We start from the raw sequence: 18,067 nt of genomic DNA, 5'->3' as shown, positions 1-18,067 counted from the left end.
GAGTGGCAGTGTCACCAAACTTGCCTGTAGACTGCCTACTTGGTAATGATTTAGAAATCTCAGCCTGGGCTGAGGTTGAACAGGAAATCCATTCTAGAATGGTAAACTCCAATGGAAAGGTTAGTGGGGCTGTGATGGCTACAGCCCCAACCCAAGATGTCCTTCCTGAAAAGGTTGGTAGGGCTGAGCAACTCTCTGCCCCATCTTTAGCAGAAGTTCTTCCTAAACAGAATAGCAAAGCTGTTATGATAACAGCAGATACCCAAACTGAGTCTCCTCCTGAAAAGGTTGGTGGGGCTGTGATGGCCACAGCCCAAACTCAAACAGATATGTGTGTTGTGAAGCCTGAAATGATGGATCACTCCACCCAAACTGAGAGCATGGAGGAGGAAGAGAAATCTCCCCCTCACCAGACATTAGGACAGGATCAGCCTCCTCAGGGAACTGATCTTACCCCTGATAAAGGAACTGCCCCAGAGGTTGTTAGGCCTGGCCTGACAGAGCCTCTGATGGCAGTGGACCCTTCTCAGGTGGGACCCAGTCTGGAGCAGGTAACCTGCCCCTCTCTACCTTGCCTTAGTCAACCCAGGACTGCAGAGGAGAAGAAGGACAGCGAGACCCAGAGGGCTCCCTGTCAAATAAAGCACCCCCATCAACAGATTAGGGGCACCAAAACTAGTAGCCCTATAAGGTGAAAACTTTAAAAACTCCTGAGGGAGCCCCCTTAAAAGTAGTTAGGGACCTCCCACAGATGGATTCTGTTGGGCACAGCCAAACCTGGGACACAAAGGGCCCAAACCTGACCTGTCCCTCCAGCAAGCCAAACAGAGGGACCCAGCCTCCAGCTTTAGGTAGCCAGAGGTTGACCCTGAGAGCACAGTGCAACTCAGTTGAAGAAAGAAAGGCATACATGGTGGAAGATAATTGGAGGAAGCTGAGCCCTAAGTTAGTGGAGCCTCACTTCAATACTCCATATCAAAATCAGCATTTTTCCTTGCATAAACACACCCAAGGTAGTGAATCCCTATGGTGGAGTCCCTCTAATACCCCTAGGGTGAGGGACTGCTTAGTGGACCATGAGACAGGGGGACCCATGCTAGTGCAGGTACTTCCTTATATGGCCACTCAGGCAATATAGGCTTACCTGGCCAAGGATAGCCTTATCTCCTTTCGTTTGGGGGGGAGGGTGGGGGGTTATGTAGGAAGGTGGCTACCTGACTATGGTTACCCCAGATTTTATGCCTTGTGTTTAGCTGGTTTTCGACTTAGTTGGCCTGGTTCCCTGCTAATCAGGGCCCCAGGCTACCTGCTCTCTCTGTAAAATGGATTCCATGTACCCTAGGTGCATAACTAGATTGGCTTGGGTCACCTTATCAGCCCCTGTACAGAGCACTATAGGTGGCCAGGGCATAGGCGCATCCAAGGCCTACCAGGGGCTGCAGCATATCTTTTGCCACCCCTGGCTGGCTATCTAAAATTGACACAACTGGCTGATCACTCAGCTGGGGCAAGGTGGTGTAATCACCCCTTGCTTAGATATAGTATGCCTATATCTAAACCTAACTGGACACATATTTACCTATCAGTCACTCCTATGGCAGGCCTTAACAATCCTGGAGGCAGAGTGCTTGGTTTTATGTGGGATGGTGCTCTAGCATGGGCTGAGCCTGTCTGCAGCTGTCGGGACCAATTCCCTAAGCTGTTCCGGGATAATGCCATACCATATACTATTAAGTGCATTATAACCCTCGCGGTTATATAGCAACTTTGGTTTGGCTTTATCAAAACATGTTGTGTAAAGTGTCATACGATTTGGAATACTACCCCCTCGCCAGTCCTGGCGATGGGGTAGCATTCCACCCCTCTAGAGGGAGACGACATGTTACTTTGCTAAAACGCGGTTGATTTTAAAAGAGCCTCAGATCCACAAAATGGATGCTTCTGCCACAGACACGAGTCTGACCTCCTGCAGCTGACCGAAACTCAGCCAAGGAGGCCTGGACAAAGCGTTTCCTGTCACAGGGAGGTGTCACACCACCCCAGACAGGAGATAGTGGATTGCAGCAGGGAGGTTTGAAAGAAACCAGACACTGCCTGGGGAGCACAAGGCTTCCCCTTGCATAATCCGGACAAACCGGTTCTGGGCACACCAGCCCCTGTCCCAGCGCGGCCTGGATCAAAGGAAAGGGGTGTATCCACCCCCTTCCTGGGTCCCACCCATAGGAGGGGACCGAGCAGGTAATCCAGCCCCCTAGATTGCTATAAGAATGGGAGCAGTGCCAACGCACTCAGATTATCCTGATGAAACATAAGAAACGAAACTCTGGACCCTTTGACATCCTACTCGACGTAGAAGACTGAAGAATCTCCCTTGTGGTCAAGGAGTGACCACCCTGTGCAAACAGGCACCATCCAGCACCTCGACGTCTGCTTTGTTGCAGTTCCCGCCGGAATTCGAGCGACAGAGATCGACGAGATCAAGCTTGCCTGCCTTCTTACAGCCCGATCCACAGTCCCTGCAGAGCTGAGACCCGAGGAGGCGACCGGAAGCGTGGGGCACGCCATCTTGAAAAGACCACAAGACGCTGATCGTGCAGCCCATGAGTGACCCTCGAAGCTGTACACGGGGGTTTGAGAAGCCCCAACCCTGAGCCTCTCTTGCACCGAAGCTCACCCCTCTACTGTAGATGAGTGCTGCATGGGGCCCTTCTGCTTGCTTTGGCTCGACGCGTTGGCCCGGTCATTTGCCAGCTGGCTTGTGGCCCCTGTGCCGACGAAAACCTAAAACCGACTTGCGATTCTGGTTGCTCCAGACTTGCACCAGCTCCTCTGAAAAGGAGCACCCGCTCTGACCCTCCTGGTCCGAGTGAGAAGCAATCTTCCGGTCCTGCGTGGATTGCTCTCGCCAAGTGTTGTTTGCTCCGATCTTGAAGCCGACAGCGCCGACGGCGAGAGCCTGCGTGGGACAGCTCGTGACCCGCTCCTGGACATCGCAGATGCCCCAGAGCCCATGTGGCAGCGGAGAGAAGCTCCTCGACAACCACCTGATTGCGCCCGACATTGCCTGGTTCCGTCCTGGTTCCACCCTGGTCACTGCTGAGTGACCCAGACTCTGTCCCCTCTGCTTTCAGGTACTTTTCTACTCTGATCCCCCCTTGGATCACACCGGACACTTCTCCTTCACATCGCCTGCAGCATCTTCAGCTTCAAGCACCAAGAACCTGCGTGACGAAACCCGACGCCACTTCGACCCTATGCACCCGCTTCCTGTGGGTGAGGTAACATTGCAACGCCGGTGTTCCCACACTGGTACACACCTCTAGGGTCTGTGTCTAAAGTTTTGTCCATCTAGGTTCAGCGGAAGTATCCTAAAACTCTATTTGTGTAACTTTTACGCACCATTGACTTAACATTGGTGCATGCGTGTGCTTTAAGCGCTGCACCCGAATCCCGCCGGCTTTTCCCGACTTCAGCATTGCTTGTCCAGACTGCTCCCAGCGATTCCCTAGGCCCTAGGCCTAACCACTGTTCGATTGGTATCTCTTATACCACTTTCTTAATATATGGTTTGAGTGGCCACCCGCCCTCATCCATAATTGTGCAACTTTGTATGTTATACTGTGATTTTTATTTAACGCTTGTGCCCCTTTGCTCATAAAGAGTACTGGGGATTATTTTTAGTAATAAACACATATATTTTTATAATATATACTTGTGTGGTGTCCTTTCATTTGATATTACAGGATTGTGATTGGTAAAAAAGCTCGCTTAACACGACCTCTTGAGTTTAGCCTTTAAGGCTGCTTAGTCTAACCTACCATTAAGACAGCTTGTCTATAAGGTTGACTTACAACCAGACACCATAAGGGATTGTTTGGACTGATACAAGGTGGTTCCAGAATTGGAAACATCATATATCAGGCCAACTTCTCACAGTGTCTAAAAACAGCCTTATAAGAAAGCAAAGAAAAGAAATGTAGTGGTAACTTTCTCAAAAGCTGATAAAGGACAGTTTGCAGTTGGAATTGTAATTTATGGCAGAGCCTGTTAAATGAAGATCCAGTTCTAAAGGGTAATTACTGAGTGATAGCAAACACATAAAGATGATGGACGGAATGCTTGAACAGTCAGACATTCACCCCCAGTCACAGACCTGGGTTAAATCCATTGTTTATTTGCTCATCATGCCACTCCAGTATGGACCCACCCATATACAAACCAGTCCTGACCCTTCTCCCCATGGGAACAGTCCAGCCTGAACTGCCAGGCCAGGTCCTCCATGGACCGGAAAACAAGCATCATGTGACCAGTTTCAGGGTATCACCCCTCATCAATAAGGCTAGCTTGAATCCCATGACACAATGTGCACGGGACCAACATCTCAACATACCCTTCTCACTTAGGGTGACTATAGCAAAACAAAAAGATGATGGACGCAATACTGAACATTGTTAAACATTCACTGCCAGTCATAGATCAGGGTTAAATCCATTGTTTTTTTGCTCACCATGCCACCCCAGTTTGGACCGAGCCATATGCAAATCAGTCTTGATCCCACTTCCCATGAGAACAGTCCGGCCCAATGTCATGGGGACATACACCACCACATATAACGCTTGCTGTCATGTGCTTTCCTGGACAGGCGCTTTGCGATCTTGGAGGATGCGCTCTGCATAAACCCACATTTACAACCCATAGGTATCTGTGTGACATATCTGTGTGATTTCCAAGTCTGCATCTGATTGTGTGTGCTCTCACCCCATATAGTTTGTGTGTAATTGTTGTGTTGACACCATTAGGTTATGGTCTAGGACTGATTATTATACAACCAGGAAATTAGTCACACAGACCTGGTCATGGTTCGGGTAATGAGTCACCCAGACGGGTCCTGATGATTATACAATCAGGAAGGAGTCACCCAGAACATGCCATGGTGTGAAGTATGGTGATTTTACAACCAGGGAATGAGTCACCCAGACTGGGCCTGATGATTGTACAATCAGGAAATGAGTCACCCAGAACAGGTCATGGTATGAGCTTGGTTATTATTCAATCAGGAAATGAGTCAACCACTCAGGCCAGCTTAATTGGGCCTGGACTATAAAGACACTCCCCGCCTGCACCCAGTTGCTAGCCAATTGGGAATCTGTGCGGCTTCGATCGCATCGTCAAAGCAGTTCCGGTCACCATTGGACTTCATCATAACTGCATCTAGCGGATCTGGAGTCATGAGCCTGCAGAGGACATCAGTGTATCATACTGTGCCATGAGTCTGGAGTGGATGTCATCATCCTGTGTCACGAGTCTACAGTGGACATCAGTGCATCATCCTGTGTCATGGACCTGAGTGGATGTCAGCACTTCTGAAACCGTTCGGTAAATTGTTGAATATGTCGGCCGTCCCAAATCCAGTGAGCACCACTAAACCCCTGTGTGAGTTGTGCGTGATATTTTGTATAGTAACAGAAAGGAGTTGCGGAGTAGGACACCCACTCCCCTAGAGACTCTAGAGTAGCCTGCATGTGCCAATAACTTGTAACTCCACCTATTCAATGCACAGTAAGTTGTTCCCTGCAGATGTGCTTCTTGGATGAGGACTAAATCAGGTGAGTGCCTTTTAAAGTATTGCAGCACCACTACCCTTTTGAGTTTGTACCCCAACCCATTCACATTCCAGGAAAGGATTTAAAAACTAAAAAGGTACCTGGACAGTAGTCATTAGGTTTTACAATGAATACCTTGATGCCTCACCTGGATGTCAAGCTTTCCTTGGGCGGTCATGATCTTATTTTTAAATGCCCAAAGATGTTGGGGGAAAACATCTACCTTTGCTCCAGAGTCTAGGTGAGGTCTGCGCTAACATGTGTTTCCTAATTGCCTGCATTAGTTGTCCTGCATTACTGTCACTGTCATCCACACACACACTCATGAAATTAACATATAAACAATTTAGACTAATTTCCCCCCTTCCTGCCTCCTTGCATTGTGGACTTAGAACTCCCCCCCCCAACGTTGCAGAGTGCCTGTGTACCCCATCCCTTAAGTCCCATTGACCCCAAAGCATGTTTAGTCTTTACCCCACTGCAGCAGTTCTATCAAGTCACTGCTAAGCCACAGGATGCTCCAGTGTCTTATCGTGGACCTGAAATGTCTCTGAGATCCATCGGGTCTGAGCTTCTACGGAATCACAGTTTCAGAAGGTCTCCAGTGTCTTATCGTGGACCTGAAATGTCTCTGAGATCCATCGGGTCTGAGCTTCTACGGAATCACAGTTTCAGAAGTTATCTTCTCAGCATCTTCGGCCTCCTGGTTTTGCCGCATCCCTCAATGTCGTTGCTCTTTGTTGCTTTTCCGACAATTGGTGCGTGATCACTGACTCCATGCCATTTGCCAACCATCCAACCAATCCCAGGTCTCCTTAGGGGTCTCAAAAAAACATGTTTTACCCTCAGCCACTACTGAGTTTGGCTAGGAATAACATCGCATATTGTAATTCTCTAACTCATAAGGCCTTCTTGACCTTGAGGAAGGAGAGCCGCAATTTCTGGACTTTAATCAAGAAATCCAGGAAAAATGTGATTGTAGCACTTTCCAGTTTAAGTGGCGGGGCAGATCTGGCCGTCTGTAAAATATAGTTCCTGTCTCTATAGTTAAAGATCCACGCCACTATAGGATGAGGGGGTGTCCCAGGTCTCGTGCGCCTCCCAAACTTGGTGGGCCTGTTACACCAAAAAGTAGTTGAAGGGATCACGTGGCTGAAGGTGTTTCACAATTAGGTCTTCAATAAAAAGGTCTGTTGCCAGGCCCTCCACCCACTCTGGCACTCCCAGAATCCTAACATTATTTCTGCGGACCCTCCCCTCAAAGTCTTCCACACTTGCCTCTAGGGTGGCAGTAGTAGTTTGAAATTCCTTAACTTATACCTCCAGTGTTTTAGTAGTGGCTTGGAGCGTGGCCATGGAGTCTTCGTGATCTTGTCTCGGGAACAGAGGTTCCGGAGATCAGCATGCATCAAGGTAACCTCTGAGGAGACTGTGTCTATTTTACTCTCCAAGGCTGTACACACCCCTTGAATTGCCGCAATTATGTCCTGTAGTGTTAGGGCCCCTTCCGATGCAGTTGGGGGGCAGCTGGTGCTCTTCTTCCACTGTTGCTGGAGCGTCTGTTCTGGGCTGCGCAAATGTATCCAACTTTGTTTGGTGCGTCACTCTGGCCCCTTTGTTACCCGACATCGTCTGTAGCTGTGTTTGCACACTGTGCATAAGCGGGATCTTGCAAGGTTAATTAATATTATTAAGAGGGTAGTGAATAATATAGGTCTCGGATCGTATCACAGGAGGATTCGAGGTGATAGGCACACCCCTCGGGTCGTAGTCTAAATCTCAGGATGTCTCTATGGCTGCATTTTGTCCCCTGTATCTCAGAGATAGCGTCTGTGTGTCTCACTACCTGCTAGGTGTGAGATACCCATGAGTGTAAGGCTCCTATTGTAAGCTCCCACGTGGGTGTCACCACCAACCCGAGCAGGGTCACGTTGTAGTCAATGCAGAGGCGGTAGAGAACTCATAGTGTAGATCAGTCTCACGGCCCACATAAATACCTCTTTTTTCCACTGAGACCTAGGCTCACTTTGTTCCCCCCGTTGTGTGTACTGCTAGGGGAGGGTGTAGCAGATTTTACAGTTGTTACTTGCGCCGGAGCGGTCCTTTGCTCTTTTGGCTTGTCTCCTATATAGTACCTAAAGTGTTGGTCCAGTGGATTCTCTTTGTCATGGGCCTCATAGCCCTAATGCCATGCCTCGACTCAAGCCGCATCAGCTCCTTGTGTTCCTACTGGCTTCATTTTTACAGTGGTTTCCTTTTGCTGCCACTCAACCACTTGGCTCAGTTTTAGTGTCCGGCTCCGCGCTCCAAGACGGCAGCCCCCTCCTGCTGCAGGAAGAGAGGCGCCACCTCTCCTTGCGGCCATGCTATTCCGGTATCAGAGCGCACCCAGTCGATCTGGCCGTGTCTGACAGCTGCAGCCCCGGCGTCCTCTCTTCACCGAATAATCTAGATCGGCTGGGGAAGATCTCTCCTTTCTGTCAGGGGCACTGTCTGATTACTCTCAGCTGCATGACAGTACGGAAAACGGATAATTGAACAGATGATGGGGGGATTCACACTGCGAGCCTCGGGATTCCCCTCAAGATGTGGCCATCTTGGTCGGCTGCTGGTCACACCCCCACCACAATGGAGTTTGGTGTTAGCTACTTCCAACAAATAGTCCATCTATCTATGACCATCATGTTAACAGGTTGTGTTCAGTTTAACTCTAATCAATATTTTAGAATGAAATCTCAAGAAGCATAGTCATGACATGATTCACTTTAGAAACCATTACATTCTACACAAAGTCCAAAGAAGAAATATCTATTATAATACAGATTTATAAGCTGCTGGACCAAATTAGTATTTTCCATTGCATTTGAAGCCTGTTCCCTGACATCTGAACACCGACCTCACCATCCAGAACTGCTAAGCCATTAACACTTGAAGTTGTAAACTTATAAATAGAAACTTTATCATATGTGTAGTATTACTGTTCTATTTCAATTACACATCCTTGCAATGTTAATGTGTTAATACTTTGTATGATCTTTGAGATACTATTATGTTATGTTATGTTATGTTATGTGGTTTTTTATTAGGCGCACAAATGCTCCAGCTAAGGAGCGTCTTGGCGCCCGACAAGGCAGCTACACAACACAACTAAATAAAACAGCACAAGCAAACTAACTAAGGGAATAGAAATGTTTTCAAGGCGCGACGAAAAGAAAGCAAATCGCTCATGGCGCGAATTGCCGGGGGTAAGGAGTTCCACAGAGCAGCGGCCCGCACTCGAAATGAGCGCCCACCGGCCCTGCTTCGCTTAAAGCGCGGTACCACGGCCAATTCGAGATCTGCCGATCTTAAGGGTCGTGCCGGAATATAGTTGGCCATGAGGGTCGTAAGGATCATTGCCGGGGACCCCTTCAAGATCTTATGGGCGACGCAGAGGACCTTAAACTGAATCCGCTGCGCCACCGGGAGCCAGTGCAGCGCTCGAATGGTGCTGGAGGTAGGACAGAATCTTGGAAGGCCCACCACCGCTCTCGCTGCTGCATTCTGGATCCGTCTGATTTCTAAATAAGTGTTTGTATTTTCTTCTTTTTCACCTCTGTATTATGGATAATTTCTTTTGACAGATACACTTCTTTCTCTCCTTCTCTGTTACTACACCTAACCCTTCTCTCCATGTTTCCCTTAAGGTCCATTCCTTTGCTTCTTGTAACCCATATTTCCTGTTAATAAGACTACACAGCTGTCACACTCACGTAATGAATGTTCAAGGCTTTAAAGAACTGTCTCAATACTGTACTCATTTGCTTTAAAAATCTTTACTAACACTTTTTTTAAATTTATTTTTTTAAAGTCATCTATTACAAAATCATGTACGATGTCAGCAAATGTGACTAGGTATTTATGATCATGAAGGTTTGTAAACATTTAGTTTACTATCTTATAGAGGAAATAATGGATACATACATGATTCTTCTGGTCCCTCCAAATAAGTCTATGAGTAGTAAGGAGTAGATTTCCAGCGTCAAACTTTGCCTGAAAAGGATTGAAAATGAAAACCAGAATTAATATAGAGTTCAATATTGCACATTCAATTGTCACTACATTTTCCACAAGAGGTTAAAAAAAAAGAGTCAATCAAAACATTTTGAATGAACCAGCACCCCTACAGTGGGCCTAGCTGGTACGGACAAGAACACCAAGAACGCACGGCTTAGTATAACAACTTTTTGCTCGTTGTGCTTATTCTCCTGTCCTGTCTTAAACAAGAGACATTCTTCTTATATGGGGTAACATCAATGCTCATGTCCAGTTGCAGCCGGGTCCCACCCAGTCTCACATACACCTTTGGTCCTCCCTTCCGCAGTTTCTTATCTCACCATCTACCAAGATGGAGCATACAGGTGTAGGGTAAAATAGACGCGGGATGAAGAAGTCATATAAAGAAAGGGGCATAAATGGCCAGGAGTACAGATGTTATTAAAGTAAGAAAAGATGCCTATGAAAATGTCAATCAATTATCACATCATGAATAGCCACAAGGTCTGATTTGTGCTTGACTTGTTCAGACATTTTTGTTGAAGGTTATTATGAGTCACAGGCCCAGGACACTAGGGTGTCCGTTTTTATATTTGCTTAACGTTTATAGTCCTAAGAAGGCATGAAGAAAGGGAGACATAGTGGGGGGATCTGATGGATGGTATTTGTTAAAATCAATCCATACCTGTCATGGTGAAATGTCGAGAAGTGGTCATAGTATGTAGCTTGCTCGGACATTCAGTGGTGGACTAGATTAAAATCTGTCAATTGGCCAGCAGAATGTGGCAGATCTCTTCAGTTATTCCTAGATAGTTCATTTGATGATAGCAGGTTTATGGGACAGTACAGAGTTTGGTGATTGAAAAAGACCTGTAGCAGATCTGTCTTATGTGCATATAATTCAGTATAGGGAGTGATTATTAGGTTTTTATGAAATGCATTTGGCTGCTGATCGCTGAGTGTTACTATATTTCTATTAGTGTAGGTCAGAAGGGCTATTTATGAATCAACATTACTACATAATGCAGAGAATAGCCAAATGGCAACCCTTCATGACTTACCTGAATATAGAATGCAGTCTAATGGTTGGGCTGATTCTAGGTCTTTAGACTGTAAATTGTTTACTGTACTTCAAGGTGCGATTATCATATTAGATTCTATCCCAAGTTGTTATATGTAATTATCTTGGAAAAACTAGAAGGATGGTACTTGCACACCGAAATGCCTTGGGTTTGATTGACCATTGGGTTTGAACCGATATCCTTGGTAGGATCTATTGTGAATTTAAAACCACTGTGGATTAAAATACATACTTTCATATCTACCTGTCACTCATTAACTGAATAAAAGTGGAATAACCTCCTCTTTGGAGTGTGGCTGTGCCATTGGGGGACGTTACCCAGCTGGGCAATGCTTTTCACCCATTATCTTGGAAATAGCCATGTTTTTAACTCACTTCTGAAGTCTGTATGCTCCCGAGTACTTCAATTCTATTCTAGTAGCAAGCTCAAGAGTTTGGCGAAATGGAATGAGAAAGTAGAGCCTCCTACAGATTTTTTATAGTAAGGAGGTATTGTAACTATATTTATATAGTGCTTACTACCCCTGACGAGGTGTCGAAGCGCTTTTCGGCGAGTAGTACACTACTCCAGATGCCAAAAAGGATTAGTGGTGAATTAGTATAGGGAAATCTGAAATTAATTTGAGCGGTGGACATGTGAGTCTGTTATTTGGATTGAAAAAAAGATAGTGGCGGGATAGACTAAGGGAAGGGTTTTCATTTATATAGCACTTGATACCCCTGATGATGCTTCAAAGCTCTTTCGGGGAGTAGCTTGCTACTCCAGAACCCACACAGGATTAGTGGAGAATTAGTATAGGGAAATATGAAATTAATTTGAGCGGTGGCCATTTGAGTCTGTTAGTTGGATTGAGTAGGATAGCGGAGGGACAGAAGAGGGAGGGTCTAGGAAGTGTTTATTTGGAGATCATAGCAGCAGGAGGAGGTTTGGGATGAGTAGAGAGGAGAAGGGAAGAGTCTAAGGGAAGGGTTTAGAAGGCTTATTTGGGCGATCTGAATAGTAAAAGAGGTTTGAGAGGATGCAAGGAGGGTTAGAGTAGGAAAGAGTCTAGAAAGGGTCAGTTTGAGCATTATAGCAGTAGAATGGAGCTTGGGGTGAGTCAGAGAGTGGAGGTAGAGGATATAATGAGAAAGGTATAGTGTGAGATATAGGGTAGTGCATTGGAGAAGCTGAAATAGGACTAAAGTAGCAAATATATATACAGAAGTACATGGAAGGTATTTATGTATAAGTAGGGTAATATATCTAGATATAATTTGTATATAATAAACTCAGACTTTTCAAGTGTTGGTGTACTTTAAGATAATTTGTTTTTATTAAAAAAATATTTAATAGTGAAGCAATTGTAGATGAACAGTTATGATAAAAATGTACTTATTTATGCAGTGACCTATATACACACGTTAAACACAGAATAATATAACCATAAGTAATATGTACATTTGTTTGCCAGAACTAACGAATATCTATATATTTATAAACATTATTATTATACACATTTATAAAAAGGATTGCACATATCTAGGTACATATATATATTCCAAATAACTGCATAAATAATGTGCTGTATATTTATGTTTGACTATGGTGGCTATGTGGGGAAGAGCCAACTCTTGTGTAGTCCTCTGAAGATAAGGTAGTTATCCATGGTACTTATGTTTGGGGTAAAGAGTTCCATAGTTTGGCTGCTTGAACAGAGAACGATTTGCCACCTATGTTTTTTTTTCTAGTATCTTGGGAATTTAATGCGAGGAGTCAGTCTAGAGCGGAGTTTCCTTTTTCAAATGTATTTGGTCATTTTATTACCGATGAAAAGCGGGCCTGTTCCATGTATTGCTTTGTGGGTGATACAAAGCAGCATGAATGTTGATCTTCTGGTAATCAGTAACCAATGTAGGTCTTTCAAGGCAGGGGAAAATGTGGGCTTGTTTGAAGTTTGAAAGTTTATAAGTTTCAAATCAAACATCTGTGATGGAATCACAGAGCTGATTGCTTATCTAGGTTACCTGTTCCAGCAAATGGCACTTGTTTGTATTCAAAGGATGCAGCGTATGTTGTGGTATAATCTGTGGTATTTCGTTACTAATATGAAAAACCCCAAAATGAAGAAAAAAAGTCGGGCAAAATCAAGCTAACAAAAAAATAATTTTGAGGAAAAAGTCAGAGTTAAAATATATTTTCCATAAAAAAACATATATTTGTGGAAAGGATATATTGGACCAGGAATATCATCTCTGATCTGGTATAAGTGTAGTAAAGCAAAATAATACAACTACTAATAAAATATTAATAGAAAGAACAAAAGTTGGAAAAAAACTGAGTTGCCATAGTCTTTTCACTAGGTCTACTGTGACCCAGAAAAAAAGATGCAGAGTAGCACTCTAAGGGGAAATAAATAAAAAAAAAGAGGACAGAAGAGAGGGCAAGTGAGTAAAACTTTGATGGAGTGGGAATGGTTGGAGGGGAAAAAGTGTGCCACGGAGGAGAGGGAGCAGAGGTGGAAAAGAAATGAAGGAGTGGGTGAAGGCAGAGGGTTAAAGGAGGAACTATCCCCATGGTAAATACGAAATCAGGAAAGGTTGGAAGGAAAAGAGGTTAAAGGGGGAGCATTAAAAGAGAAACGGAAAAGGCAAAAGTGGGGGAGTGAGGTGTGTAAAAAAGGGAAAGGTTACTTTAAACCAAAAAAACTATGAGAAAAAGGTTTTTACTAAGGGCATTCACCAGGTTTGTTTCTGTCAGGTTGGTTAAAGCCATTCTAGATTTAAAATTCTTCAAACCAGGTTTGACGATCAAGATTTGTCGGACTGTGATTTTTGACATTCGTTTTTCAATAGAAGCACACAGAATAGCTTCTGTGGAGTTTTATAAAGGCAATATATATGTCGATGAATTCAAGGATTTTTGCATAAAGGGTATGCAATAATGTGGTGAGTAACTGGCTATATGCCAAACATCTAGAGAAATGTGCACCGTTTAGCTCAAGTGGCTTCAGAATTGAGCTTGAGCTAGTGTGCTTTTAAGAAAAGATAAATCTGTACTAAATTGTGTAAATTCATTATTTTTGAGGTGGGTCCACTATTCTTTTGTTTATAAACCTACTGCTGGTATTATTGATTTCTCACAAGGTGTTTTTGTGGTGGAATGTACACTTAGGATTGCAGTCTCAGGCAATATGAATCAATTTGTTAAAAAGTATGTGACGTTTTTAGAAAAAAAATGCTATTAAGAATTACGTTCAATTTTTATTTACTCCAAAATCTAATGATTTAGTAGGACATTTCAATGAATAAATAAAGAGGAGTAAAGTAAAATTAAGTGATAAAAATGATGTGCTGTTTCTACGGCACATAAAGTGGTATAAGGAAAAATTTCCTAGTAATCATGACGGAAAGTTTCAATTCTATTAAGGACGCGGAGGCGAGGATTATACTCAACTTTCTTTTATTCCTTACTCCAGCATCTTCAACTTTAAAACAACAAAATAAACTATGATTCCCATAGTGCATGCAGTAAGGGTCCTCTACATTCCACCAATCGGCAGTCCTCAAGGTTCCGGTGGGGGTGCTCTTCCTATGTCACTACCTCTTTCTTTTCCTGCTCTCCAGCAGATAAGTGTTGTTTCCCTCTCGCTTGTTCAGGACAGGGGGAATTTACGCATAATTTAGATTGTTTAAGCATAATTTAAGCCCACTTTATTGTATATTTGCTTTGTGGCTATGTGATATGTGTACACGCTTGCTTGTGTCGTTCATTTTAAACATTTCGGGCCGCAGGAGCCTTTCGTTCCCTCAGCTCATGGCCCCTCGAGGTAAATCAGGCTGGCAGTGCGGTGCGCACGCACAAGACAGGGGGCGCATGTCTGCAAGTCTCGCTGGTCTGCGACACGCTGGTAACAGCAGGACAACCAAGTCCCAGAAGAACGCCCCAGCAGTACGCCACACCAGCTCTGCTGTCTCGGAAGCCCTGACGCCCACTGAGTGGGTCCGTAGCTTACTGCTGCCTCCTCTGACAACCCGCACAGCGGGTCTGTACTGAACGCCGTAAGGCGAGCATAAGTGTCGTGTTGGTGTGGGGAGGCTGGCGGGGTGGGCCCAGACGCATCGAACACCCATTAGACCTCCAGGGTGAGTCGCCCCCTAGCGGATTAATAGATCTGGATAGCAAACTCAGTTGTGCATAAAATCCAGTGATTTAGTGTTACAACAGAGACTGGTTGACTAACTTTGAGAAGCCGGGTACAGCAGGAGCGATAAGGATGTGAGATAACCCTTTCCCTGAAAGCGGCACCACCTGAGAGTTAGTATGTATTCACTCTACAGATATTACAACAGCAGGGGAAGGGGATAAAAGGGATAAACTAAACAAAGTTGTGGCTACCAGAACACTCAATGGCTTGGGGTGGGGGAGTTGTAGGCTTCACTCCTAGGACAGCCCCGTGTTCCATAATGTCTGCCACAATCATCCTAAAACAAAAAAAAGCACAAAAGGTAAAAAAATGAAAAGGAAATTAAAGTTTTCTCAATTCCTAGTAATCCAGGGTTGCAAGCCTCAGCAGAATTAAGCTTCAGAATACTAGAAGTCACTGTAGAATTAACTTATCTGATTTAGAAGTCTTGAGCCTCAAGTATTTTCTTTAAAGGCGAGATTGACGTTCTGATTCAGATTACACAATGTTGAAAGCACACTGGTAAAATCCCATACATGAGGAAACACATCCGAGCCTCTCAACGGCTCAACAATGCCAAAATTAACATAAAAAATAAAGGGAGCTAGTCTTCCTGCGAGCACAGCAGCGCACATGTTTGCAGAATTGACCGAAACTCGGAGATCACTACTCGAGGTTGCGCTCCAGCGCATATGCGAGCTGAAAACCCCCGCGCTGAATAACGGTCTCTGCCGAAGGGAGAAAGGAGGCGATCGCGCTCCAGCGCATACGCGTTCAACTTGACAAGGAGGAAACAATCACTGAATACCGGTCCCAGCCGGCAAACGAAAGGACCTGATCTCGCACCAGCGCTAACGCATTGCAAAACAAATGATGAGGAGCCTTCTCACAACAAGGATTTCTCGTGCAAGCGCAACTGGGGTAGCGTCTCTGCTCGAAGTAGACTTCACCTAGGCTTACAGGTGACAAGCACCGTGCAACATGAAGGAGGTGCATATAAAGGAAGTAGCAGGAAGGAAAGGATAGTAGACAGAGAAGACAGAGCTATCCTTTAGGTTTTCTGGGAGAGGTAGTTCTCTCCCCAATTATTCGCATTCATTCGTAAATTACTGGCATGCGGCTTGTCCACCTTCATCTTGACCTAAAAGTGACATTTAATCACGCACATACCAGCCCCCCTGATATAGTAGTGTGACTACTAGTGCATAGAGCGCTTGGGGTATATAAATATATATATATTGCTATATATATTACTGGCCTAACTAGTATAGTACTCGCTTTCGTCATGGAGGATGAATACACAGAGGAGGAGTCTCTGCAGGTTCTCCCCCTTGATGAGGAGTTCTGCGACGCAGTGGATGTGTCCATCCACCAGGCGGTAGCAGCTGCCAAGGGCCCTTTTGAGCGCCCCATAATGCAAATGGCATATGCTTGCCAGGCGGAGCAACTCCAGCGTGCTCAGAAGCGTATGAGCACCTCAGGCATGGATAGGGGTGCATTTGAACACCTGAAGAAAGCGTTCTTAGCCTGGCTAGATGTGGGGTCGCAAGATACCATCCCAGAGATCCCTAGCTTGCATGAGGACGGAGAGGACTCCTTGGGGGAGTCCGCTGATGAAGCAGGTCCATCCAGACCCTGGCGCCCTATGGGGTCCCTCGCCACAGACATACCCAAAGGGTCAGAAGATCTTTCTAATATGCTTGTCCCTGAAGATCTAATACATCCCAGGTCCTCGGAGTGGGTCCCCTCCCCCAAAGTTTTGGCGTTCGTAGTAGGACGCTTGCGCAAACCTCTTGATAAGGAGGTGAGGGCCTACCGGGTAAAGTGCCAACAACTCCAGAGGTTGACCCTAAGATGGCTACCTTCTTGCAGAAGTGCATTCCGATCCAAAGAAGGGGAATGACAGAGCATGGAAAACATGTCAAGATAAGTTGCTAGATATAGCAGGCCCCATCACAAAGCTTTTAGAATTGGCAGAGGAAGCCAAATTGACGGGCACCCCTCTCTCCTCGGAAAGAGTTTTGAACTGGGCCCAACGCCCAATCGTCTTCCTGGGCAATGCTAATTGTGCCCTCTTTACTGAGAGGAGACCTCTTTTCTGTTAAAAGTGGATCCCAAACTGTGAGACTTGGCCTCTTCCGAGGCAGGCATGGTGGCTCATGACGGTCTCTTTGGAGAGAAAAAGAACTTACCAAATTTGTCGCCACACCAGGCGCAATCCTCCATTAAGAAGGTTTTCCACCCTAGAGTTTTTGTCAGGGTGGCCGTGGCAGAGGGTGTTCTGCCGGCCGTTTCTACATCCAAGGCCCTCAAAGAGGCGGCAAGAAAACCCAAGAGTCAGGCAGACAGGAGTTCTTTCAGACAAGATGAGGCTACAGAGGTCGCAATGGCAGAGGAACAGCCAGAGGCCAACCCCTGGCAGCATCAGCTGAGCCTTTCCCCCCTTCCACATTTAAAGATGGGCGGCAGGTTGGTGTTTTTCATGCACAATTGGAGGTTTATCTTCACAGACGCATGGGTGTTATGTTATGTTATCAGGGTTTTTTTTTTGTAACTCTTTTTTATTATAAACAATACAACAAAGAAAAATTATCTCAGGTGAAGGCAATCAATTATATCATATGGGTCCATATTGCAGAATGCAGGATAAAACATTCAATGATTAACACTGGGGTCAAGGGGATTCCAGTGCCACCTGGTCCGGCACCGGCGTAGGTGGCTCACAGAGACCTTCACGATAGGCATTCCACGCTCCCCAAATTTTCCCCCACTTCCGCGGGCAACCCCTGGCTACATATACTGCCCGTTCACTGAGCATGCACCAGTCAAGATCTTCTGACCATTTATGGACTCGGGCGGTTGACGAGCTCCCAATAATTGTGCAATATTTCGTTTGGCCACCATACATGCCAGCGTGACTCACTGCTTTTGATAGTCATTCAAATCCGTTGGCTCCCACACGTTTAACAAACATCTCCGGGCCACCAGACGCACCTCCAGCCCAACTACATCTCTCAACTCATCATGAATCTTCACCCAAAAGTCTTGTATTACCGTACAATGCCAAAGGATATGTATCAGGGTACCTTCCTCCCCACACTCTCTTCTGCACGCTCCGCTCTTAGTTCGCCCCATGCGCACCAGACGCGGCCCAGTTATATAGGATCTGTGCAATATTTTCA

The 18,067-nt window shown here is 45.4% G+C and overlaps 1 protein-coding gene across 1 annotated transcript in view; it reads right to left on the bottom strand.

The window, feature by feature from the left end:
- Positions 1 to 18,067, bottom strand: part of VPS36 (vacuolar protein sorting 36 homolog) — a 262,064-nt gene that overhangs the window by 220,816 nt on the left and 23,181 nt on the right. Inside the window, exon 2 of the mRNA XM_086935046.1 lies at positions 9,567 to 9,635. Coding sequence (XP_086791172.1) covers positions 9,567 to 9,635 — 69 coding nt within the window. The remainder of the gene's footprint in view (positions 1 to 9,566; positions 9,636 to 18,067) is intronic.

This window comes from Lissotriton vulgaris, chromosome 8 (genome assembly GCF_964263255.1).
Source record: "Lissotriton vulgaris chromosome 8, aLisVul1.2, whole genome shotgun sequence".
NCBI lineage: Eukaryota > Metazoa > Chordata > Amphibia > Caudata > Salamandridae > Lissotriton > Lissotriton vulgaris.
Note: the sequence above shows the minus strand (reverse complement) of the source record. Positions and strands in the feature narration are given on the sequence as shown.